General features: G+C 35.5%; 1 protein-coding gene across 1 annotated transcript in view; it reads right to left on the reverse strand.

The window, feature by feature from the left end:
- Positions 1-1,215: 1,215 nt before the first annotated feature.
- Positions 1,216-10,350, reverse strand: part of LOAG_16341 (TK protein kinase) — a 15,966-nt gene continuing 6,831 nt past the window's right edge. Inside the window, exons 20-48 of the mRNA XM_020448993.1 lie at positions 9,684-9,933; positions 9,417-9,544; positions 9,224-9,346; positions 9,053-9,169; positions 8,754-8,842; positions 8,570-8,650; positions 8,314-8,480; positions 8,019-8,195; positions 7,571-7,686; positions 7,322-7,449; positions 6,909-7,107; positions 6,518-6,682; positions 6,046-6,246; positions 5,650-5,860; positions 5,414-5,537; positions 5,084-5,250; positions 4,538-4,660; positions 4,310-4,443; positions 4,091-4,155; positions 3,884-4,000; positions 3,599-3,774; positions 3,185-3,390; positions 2,804-2,865; positions 2,622-2,727; positions 2,369-2,495; positions 2,068-2,141; positions 1,779-1,863; positions 1,618-1,668; positions 1,216-1,531 (exon numbers count right to left, since the gene is read on the reverse strand). Of these exons, the coding sequence (XP_020307539.1) occupies positions 1,341-1,531; positions 1,618-1,668; positions 1,779-1,863; positions 2,068-2,141; positions 2,369-2,495; positions 2,622-2,727; positions 2,804-2,865; positions 3,185-3,390; positions 3,599-3,774; positions 3,884-4,000; positions 4,091-4,155; positions 4,310-4,443; positions 4,538-4,660; positions 5,084-5,250; positions 5,414-5,537; positions 5,650-5,860; positions 6,046-6,246; positions 6,518-6,682; positions 6,909-7,107; positions 7,322-7,449; positions 7,571-7,686; positions 8,019-8,195; positions 8,314-8,480; positions 8,570-8,650; positions 8,754-8,842; positions 9,053-9,169; positions 9,224-9,346; positions 9,417-9,544; positions 9,684-9,933 (3,960 nt within the window). The 3' untranslated portion in view covers positions 1,216-1,340. The remainder of the gene's footprint in view (positions 1,532-1,617; positions 1,669-1,778; positions 1,864-2,067; positions 2,142-2,368; positions 2,496-2,621; positions 2,728-2,803; positions 2,866-3,184; positions 3,391-3,598; positions 3,775-3,883; positions 4,001-4,090; positions 4,156-4,309; positions 4,444-4,537; positions 4,661-5,083; positions 5,251-5,413; positions 5,538-5,649; positions 5,861-6,045; positions 6,247-6,517; positions 6,683-6,908; positions 7,108-7,321; positions 7,450-7,570; positions 7,687-8,018; positions 8,196-8,313; positions 8,481-8,569; positions 8,651-8,753; positions 8,843-9,052; positions 9,170-9,223; positions 9,347-9,416; positions 9,545-9,683; positions 9,934-10,350) is intronic.

A 10,350-nucleotide genomic window follows, 5' to 3' on the forward strand; every position in this document is an offset into this window, starting at 1 on the left:
CTGAGTTAGAACATTAGCATGATATCAATAATAAAGAGCGGGAGGGGAAAAAGGGGGGAGCAGAAATACTCCGTGTCGAGAACTAATATTTATGATGCGTTCAAGATTAAGCTGGTTTCCTGTTGGGTTCACGGCCCTAATTGCTGTCGGACCAATTTCTGGTCAAATTTTCTTTTTGATATTCTTAGACTTTCCTTTTTTTGGAACTTCACAAAATGGAAAAGCGAAATAGTGGGAAGGAATATACAGAATTTCAAGGCGTAGCAACGATTTCCATTTCTCTGGATTAGACTGAGGTTTGCCATTATGTATATTTGGGACTGAAATTTCTCGGGGAGATAGAAAATTCATGCAACTAGAGATTTGGTAAAGTGCGCACGAACTCCTACTCTTATCGGGAAAAAGAATGTATAAATTGCTTCCAGACTGTTAAACGAGGGAATTCGTTTCATTTCATTCTGATATTTTAACATGAGGATAACCTGCTGATCTACAGTTCATCGGTGATGTGATGCACTTTCTGACAAACGAAAAGATGAAAAGGCAAAGACGCAGGGAGAGAGAGAGAGGTGGTGAACCTCTTTCTACTCCATAAGATTCTTGAAGTGCGATTTTGAAGCTTTCAGTAGTCGTACTTGTGTTTACCTAGGAGTTGGAAGCAATCAATTTATCCACCTTCCTGTTTCAAATCTACGGTTTCCTGTTCTGCACTACTCTAATATCATGTACTTGTCTATTATCGCAAGATTGTTTCACAGGAGCGTGATTGGTAAGCTTCCTTCTAATCGTTTGTTCCGTTTACAGGGATATGGTTTGATTTGTTCAGAATCTCTGATGGTATAATTTAAGTGACAGAATTTCCGAATAAAACCCAGGTTTAGTCAGCATGTTACTTGAACGATATTCAGAATAACGAAGTTGATATAAAGCTACTTTTTCCTTCTGCAAAAGTAAGATAAAAGTGGAAAATTAGAGAAATAATTCGCGTTGGTTCCAAAAATATCATAATAGCAATGAAAAAATAAATTGAGCACTGAAATCAGACATATACCTGGCTGCTCATATCACCCACACCATCTAAACAACATCCTAAAGAACCCAAACATGAACGCTTGCATAACAATAGAAATGAAAACGATATTACGAAACATACTGGGATCTCAGTGAAACAAAACAATCCCACCCCGTTTGCCATTTACATTTCTAAATTTTTCTCGCACTAATTTTAATGATCTTTCACTCCCGGAATCCAAAACAAGATGAAGAATAAAAAGAATGGTGAAGTGATCGGAAATTGAAATCAAGACCGAACCACGAAATACAAAATTGATCAATCTTATTTAAACTCGGCTAACTCGAGCTGGTCGAATGTAAATTGATGGGATGTCACTGTCACCCGATGACGGGCTTCTGGGAGAAGAATGAGGACTCGCCGATGATGACGACACAGGAGAATGGTTTGATGGTTCAGGAGCTCGCTGTTTTGGTCGATTTATCTGTGGTTTCTTGGAATGCGACTTTTTCGGCACTTCTAAAACTTGCAAATTTTACAACTTCAAGATTTTATCAATAGCCCCACATGAAATAAAGATGCAACATTCGAGAGAAGTATCTTACCAAAGCAGTCACTTGATATGAAAGCGCTATCGTCAAATCCCTCATCGCAATCTTAAAAAAAATTCCGGTCAGCCTATATGCGATAAACAATCATTCAACTAGTTCATAAGCGGTAACAAAATAGTATGATAAGTAACAACTAAGGTGGAAAACAACTTGACCCCGTGTTAATGAATCGATGTCGCTCGTAACGCTATTCACTGACCTGAACCCTCGATTACTGGTTTCCAAATCAGCGAGACTGGGCTGCAGTATAATAAATTTATAATATAGAACGGTTTATTTAACGCTGTCTACTGCCAATCAGTCTCAATACTTCCGAGTTAGACACTTCTTACTAAATGCTAACAAAAACTCAAGGAATTTCTATCCCAGAAATCCCAATTTTCCATTGGAAACCTTGCTTGCTGCAAGGTCCGATATGAAATTATAAATACGAAAGCAGCATACAGGCAGTCTCGGGCGCTCTTTACGAAGTGAGCGCAAAATTGATGGGCGGCCCTGTTTCTTTGCTGAAGGATTATCTGAAAAAGACTTGTAGTAAAAAACAAACTGAGTTAAAAAGTTTCTTCTACTGATCTGTACGGAAAAGTTTCATAATTTGCAGGAAAAAATAAAGAGAATGTGTACTGAAAAACCTGGTACAGTGAACAGCCACGCAAAGCTTCCAATTCCCGCAAAAGATCAGCAAGTCGTGGACTGTTACTGTGACTCACTGTACCTATTAAGATTTCAATTATTGAAAACTAACCACTTTTATCGAATCTTACACTTCCGCTACGTCCACTTTCTCCACGACTTATATTAGAATTGAATGAAAGCTCGAAATTTGAATCAATTCTCAGTGATGAAGAGTTCGGCGGATACGGAGTATCTTCCTATATTGGAATTTCTTTGCTTGAAAAGTAAACAAGAGTTGAATTTGACTATCCAGATTCACCGCAGCGTTGGTGCAAGCTTACAAAGAAAAACAAGCAGTAAACCATCAATATATGTTGAAAAACCTGATACAATGGACAACCGCGCAAAGCTTCCAGTTCCGGCAAAAGGTCAGCAAATTGTGGACGCTCTTCTGGGTCGTAAATCCAAGCACGATCCACAATAGCGAAACTACAACCAACTGCTTATAAACGATAAATAGACACGAAAAAACAGTACATCCAGAAATAAGCGCAAATAAGCTCACATTTCATCCGGACAAAACTGTGGTTTCTCTAGCTTCCCACCATTCTTCACAAAGGACATCACCTATAGTAAACAATTATTTCTGGTTAAAATAATTTTCTGAAAAAAATTCATCGAATTTCCCTACTAATTTTACTGGTTTTTGAAAATTCTATAAATCATACAACTTCAGAAAAAGCTTTGAGCTTATGTCACCTTTTGAGCGGGCAAATTTCTTTTTCAGTTAGCAATAGCATTTAATTGTTTCGATAAAGGAAGAAAAAAAACTCGAATTTAACTTAAGAAAGATCTAATCCAATTTTTGATCAAAAACTTTTATTGGAAATATTTGTTGGAGATCTGTTCTCTTTCTTCACTGGTCATTTTCATCGCAAAACCTTACCTGTACATTATTTTTGCCTGAGAAAGGTTGCTGTCCGAGAGTTAAAATTTCCCATAGTAGTACACCGAATGACCATACATCACTTTTTGATGTGAAAATACCGTCATTAATTGATTCGGGTGACAACCATCGTAATGGTATGAAATCATCGCCATGTACACGATAATAATCGTTAGTATAAATATCACGAGCATGACCAAAATCAGCTACAATAAGGGATCAGAATTTGGGAGGAAAACTGATAACTAAGGCATGATTAACTTCTGCTACATTATTCCCTCTTACCCAGAATATCGCCTAATATTTAAAAAAATTTCCCAATCGCAAGATTATTTTTATTTTAAACATTTTACGTAACAAAAATTGAAAATCTCAAGTGAATATTTCATATCGTACTAAGAAGTGAATTATTACCTATTTTTGTAATTCGTGTATTAGAATTCCTTGAAGAAATGAGACAATTTCTAGCTGCTAGATCGCGATGTACGCGTTTTTTAACTTCTAGATAAGCAGCACCACGTCCTATGTCAACCATCATTCCTATTAGTTCGTACAACGAAAGCTGTGACGGGAGACAATCAGATGGACGGCTAAAGGAATCATTAGCGCATAGAAGACAGGAATTCAGAGAAACCAGGTATACAGATATTATTTATCCCATAAATGATTAATTAAGTCATTGAGAAAGTGAGAGAAAACCTGGAACGAAGAAATCCAAGAAGGTCGCCACCTTCCATCAGTTCAATAATCAGAAAATATGGCTCTGTTTCGAGTGATACACCCAGTAATTTTACAATATTGGGATGATCGAAACTGCTTAAAAGTAATGAAATTCAAGTTAGAAAATTATAACTGCGATTCCGATCCAGTAATATTTTACAAAAAGAAAAAACCTGCAAAACTTGCTTCATTAAAACTGCTTCCTGAAGAAATTTCATCCGATCTGATTCAGAAAATCCGCTTCTTAGAGTCTAAAATTTTGAATCGTTTTTTTTTCCAAAACTCAAAGGTAAGAATAAAGAACAAAATGATTCAAGTTTTCATTTAAAAAAGAGTTAATTGTGTTCTTTAGTTATCAATTTGAATTACAGAGAATGAAATAGAGATCAAGAATTTAAAACCAACTTTGACAGCAACCCTAATTGCTTTTGCCGGTGATTGAGGTAATCCACCTGCAAGTCCTTCGTAAACTTCTCCAAAACTCCCTTTCCCAATTATGCGCAATAGACTGATATTGTTTTTCGGTACCCGAGAAATGACTGAAAATGAAATCCATTTAATTTAAAAGCTCAAAAAAAAGAAATCACTAAAGATACGGCTCACTCAGCATTCAGCATTGAAATTGTCACATACTTTTTAGATCATTGATAACTTGTGGAGACAAAATATTTTTTTTGATTGAATTCGTATAACCATGCAAGCTTATATCTTGCAATCGAATTTTATTGCGTCTTCTGTCACTTCGTTGAAAATATACTAAAAAAGAAAGGATAGGTCATATTTTATCATTGTATTTGTTTTATTATTATCATTACTGATTGATTTTTTCCCATGACTTTTGAGGAACAACAAATTTTTTTAAATTAGAAATTCACTCTTAGATTTGGCTGCCAATGAGGTTTTATTTATAAAAATAACACATACTAAACAAAACAGCAATGAAAGTAGTTAGTAAAAAGATAGCGATGAGCAGTGTAATGATTATAATCCATAAAGAATGAGTATGAGATTCTCCTAAACGATCTGAAAGTTAAGTGCAGCAAATTTTTTAATAACAAGTTTAAGACGATAGCGAGAATCATTCGAATAATGAAACTTTGCTAAGATAGCATGAATCAGTGGAAATGCTTTCAATAAATTTTGAAAATTAAAATGAATAAATTTTTAAAACACTACTACCACTGTGATGCCTCGAATATGCATATGCACCGAAACCTTCCGAATTTGCTGCTCGAATGCGAAATTCAGCACATTCAGATAGGAAATTTATTCTCAACGGTTTCCACCACAAGCAACCGCCCTCCAGTCCTCGTTCGGCTATTTCCCACTCGGAATCTTCATCTGGTCTTCAAAAATTAAAAGTAAAAATATTCGAATAATGAAACTTTGCCAAGGTAACATTTAAAAAAAATAAATTTGAAAAATTGAAAAAATTTTTTGATCGGGAATTGAATTCGACTGCGATATTGTTCACGGGATTCCATAAATTTTATGCAAAAAATTTTGAACCTGAATTCGAGGGCATATGAAGTAATCGGCGAACCACCATCGTTCAATGGCTTTTCCCAACGCACTATCCATTCGTTGTATTCCTGAACAAGATGTATACTTGCTGGAGCCGACGGAGTTCCAGCTGAAAAATGCACTATTTTGGATGGTCAAAAAAATTTTTTTTACATTTAAATCTAATTATGTCTCTTCCTTTTTAAGTATTTCTGTCATTGGGCAGAGTAAGAAAACGTTACGTTTTGTCCGAAACTGCTGTGAAACTTGCAAAAATGTTTCATTGTAAGAATAATCATGATTTGCATAACGATAGCTATCCACATATTCCGCTGCAAAACGATAGTCGTAAGTGGTGGCTGAATGCAATGAGCGTACAACCACAGCCACTGATTTTGCAGAACCTTCGAATGATGCATTATACGGTGATTTCCAAATGGCGTTCGTTCCCACCTTAAACATCGAAAAAATCAATAAAGCAAGAATTATTTTCGAGAAATATCAGTTTTTTGCTGACTGTTTCGAATCCCATCGCAGTACAACAGTGGTACCAGTAATATTGTCAAGGCGCAATTTCTTCAACTTAGAAATTCATTTCTTCTCAGCAAAATTACAAAAAGTAAATGAAAGTAACATACGATTCGATACTGGATGAATATACGTTTTGGGTAAGATTCAGGGTCCAGCGAATTCCATCGCAGTACAACAGTGGTACCAGTAATATTATCAAGGCGCAATGTTCCAGCTATATCTTTTGTGCGAACTGATGCTTCTGTGGAACTTCCTTCTGTATCATCCACAAACTGCATGTTTAGATGACTTTCGTGGATCGCACGTACCTGAATTTATAGAAAACTAAAACATGAAGAAACATGAAATCTTCTTATCCATCCCACAGTGGTTCAACTCAACAAAAATTAACTCTACTTTTCCATTGCTGAACAGAAAACACCAATAAAGCCTAAGCAACAAAATCGCATAATCAAAAACTCGGAAATTAAAGCAATCCTATTAGATTATTCTACTATATACAAAATATAAATTAGAAAAAGGAAAAAAAATCACATACTTATGCACTTCATATTAGCGTTTTCCTCTAATAAAAATTACCCAGAATTTATAATCAGTAGAGGGTCGTAGATTGGAAATCTTTGCAGAACAAGGATCACTCAGACAGGAAACAACATCTGTTGGCATAGTAGCATAATCCGTCCCTTCAAACTGTTGTGCACCGATCGCTGAGGGTGAGAGCTGCGTCGCACTAAGCTGACTTATCTGGAACAGTTCTTGACAAATTTATTTCAAGAGCATCCATTAATTAATGATTCCTACTACCAGTAATGATAATACTGTTATATCTGACCTTTAGAAATGTCTGAATAAAAAAAATGAAGCGACTATTAGCAGAAATGACAGGCAAAAATTTCTCAAAACGCGATGGTAGCACAATCATCGATGCCATTAATCAAGTTTATTAAGAACACAAAAAACACCAACAAACCATATATTTAATTTCAGGAATTGGTGCATTCAGTTTCGCGGGTAATTTCCAGTAAAGCAATACAATATCTGGAGTCAACGCAAAAGCGGCTGGACCCTGCGGTGATGATGGAAAACCGTAACCGGTACGAAGCATTTGCATTGCACTAGCTTCTGATACCGGCGTATAACGATTAAACCATGAAATCGATATATCGTAACTGAAACAGCAGCAGTATCATTAGAAAAAAAAAGCGAAATGTTTCTATAAAAAGCTGCCAACTAGCAACTCAAAACAACACAAATATTTCACCCAACATAAGTTGTGATACTTCTCATCTGAATCACTCCGAATGATCCTGAATATCGGATCAAGTTTTTCCAAATTAACAGCGAAATACACTTCTAACTTGTGCTTTGATTTTAAAGGCGTACTCAGCTTCTTTATCCAGAACACCATTTTCCACATGAAGGATATTGCTAATACTGTGAATGTTGCGAATTTTATCAGACCCTCTTCGCTGGAAATGGATTTCATATTGCGTCGGAGGCAATGAGATACCCTGCAGTAAATTAACGCATAAAACAAACTGATGATAAGCCATGGTATTCATAATTAAAAAAAAAAAAAAAAAGAAAAAAAAGAAAAACGAACTAGTAATAACTGAGACAACCAAAACATACAGGACAAACATTGGGCAACTGAGGTTCATTGACCGAGATTAATGCTCCACTTCGCTCTTCGTTCTGCACAGTGAACTTAATTTCAGATGCTGGTGGTAAGACAAAACAAGACCGCTCTGAAATCGATACAGTTTAAAACGAATGATTCCATAAATCGTTTTACGTCATTCAGATGATTGGTGTAATGCAACTCTCGAAAGCAGAATGTATCGAGCACCAACTACATACGCTGATCTTCTGAAAAGGACTCCTAATATAAACGATCAGCTTCCTGATCTCATTATAAACGTAAAATTCGCTGTGATAAAAAGTAGATTTAGAACTGAAAAATGGAAACATCTCTGCAGTTCCTCGAATTCGTTATCCTTAAACGTCGATATTTACTTTGATCTAAATGTAACAAATAATTTGAGCTAAAACTGGAAATTCCAGAAACACATAAACACACCCGGAAATGGTTGAGTAGATTGTGTGGCAACGAGAATTTGTTTGAGGGGTGAGCCATTGATGGCGATTGGTGCTGCCGTTGAGGAGCCCAATTCATAGACAACTAGTGCGGAGGAAGTAACGAAAATGTACAATTTATCAGCGATTGCAAAGGATAATATTGATTTGAGTCCTTTTTCTGGAAAGTTCAACTATTTAGTCCTGTTAAACATAGAACTTATACATTGTCATTTTACGATAATGCTTGCTTATTTTGTAGTTTTTAATAAGGAGTAAGAGAACAAGAGATAAAATACCTCCAAACTTTTCCCATGCAAATTTAATTTCGTCACATTTTGAAGATGCTAAATCGACGCGCACCATACCATTCCAAGTGAGTACATAAATCGCCGGTAATGAAGCCAAATTCCAGGCGAAATCAGTCATCATCCACGATATCGTTTCTGATTTCAGACATTCTAACCTAATAAGTAATACTTCAAATTCCATTCTTCATATTTTATTGAATAATAGAAAGCATACATCTGTACTGAAAAAAAAAAGAAAACAAACCTATGCGCCATATTTTCTTCCATACCCATATTGAGATCCAATGCAAAAAGTGAACCATTTTTCGTAAGCAAAAAACCAGTGCTGAAATTTATTTAAAAAGAAAAATTCATGGAATTAAGAATATCAATGGAAATGATTTCAGCAAAAAATTATCATCAAAAAAAAGCTAAAAGATAGAACGAACTTGGAAAACGGGTCGAAAAGTAGTTGTTTCGCATCACCAGCACCTGATGAAAGATTCATTATGCGAAGTGGTGTAATCACCGAAAGACTCTAAAACTGGATACTTGATAATATTAAATGCATTATATTCACGACTGAAGAAACACAACAATCCGATTAGATCTTATGGTAACATAGCGAGTATTATTATCATGATAGCGAGTATTATTGAATCAGTGCACGACTACTCACATAACTATTGATTTATGACCAATAGTAAGTTACAGCAACATATAAAAAAGTACGAGTAAATTAAGGTACTTGAATGGCATCAAGAGGTAATTGCATGACACGTGCTGTTGAAACGAACAACAAACGATTAGCTACCCAATCAGACGTCATTGCGTCAACTTTACCAATCTCACCTCCTATTGAAACCTGAAATTGCTCATAAATTCATCTTTTTTCAACTTTCAATGCATTCTAACCTACCTTGTGCAGAATATTTTCCACATTATTAGGATCAAGGCGAAGCAGAAAAGGCTGCACAGAGTCGAAATCTTTTCTTATCGAATACAGGTCATTACCAATATATGCTATTGATTGTTCCGTGATCTGAAAATAAAATTTATTGTTTAAATCTAATTTTAAGGCTTATTTCTTGTAATATGCTCAAAATCCATACTGCCAGTAGTGATGAAGTCTGTCTTTTGATACGAGCTGATACTTGAGATGAAGAAGGTGACCAGTTTAAGATTGAAAATACATTGTTGTTAGAATCGATCGCAAATAAACGGACTAGTGGTCGTAACTCTTAAAATACGTATTTGCTGAAGTAATTTAAAGCAAAAATATTACGATAAGTATAGTTAAATAGAGAACACATAAGAAGTCATCATTTAACAGACAAACGAAAAAATCAATGCGAAAGATTCATTCCAAATATACTAACCACTGCTATCAATGGTAACAACTTCCGAAAATGTTTCAAGTTTTGGTTCATTATGAGCTGCCACAGCACAACTAACACTTCCCGATTTTACACTAAAAGAGTAGAAACGTGTTGTGGCAGGTACTTCTGCAATCGATTCACTGTAACCATCCACTGTGCAATTGATCAAATAACCCAAGGCTTCCCCGTTCCATTCCGTCGGTTCCTCCCAGAATAAATCCATTAATGCCCGAGCACCATCGACGGTTTTCTGTAACTTATCAATAAGTATCATCGAATTACGATAAATATCACAGAATGAAATTTATTAAATTACTATAGAAGGATTGGGAAGCTAATTCTTCTAAGCAATCAGATAAATGGAGGAAAAAATTTAAGATGAAAATCAAAAGGATGTGAGTGATTCAGTTACATAATATATACAAGAACTGAAAATCGATAAAAGGATATAGAATGAATAGATTTACAAGAAAAAAGGACCTGTTGTGTAGCATAAATGGTTAAGTTTGTTGGAGGAGTTGGTGGTTTAGTTGGTGCTATCAGGCCAGTTTGGTTTATTGATATCAAATCCCAAGCAGTTAGTGCCTCTACTTCGGCGTCATACTTTTGTTTCGAGGACCACTGATGAAGAAGTGTATCACTTATCGTATAGCTATGTGATAACGAA

Source organism: Loa loa, assembly GCF_000183805.2.
Source record: "Loa loa unplaced genomic scaffold supercont3.1, whole genome shotgun sequence".
NCBI classification, from domain to species: Eukaryota; Metazoa; Nematoda; class Chromadorea; order Rhabditida; family Onchocercidae; genus Loa; species Loa loa.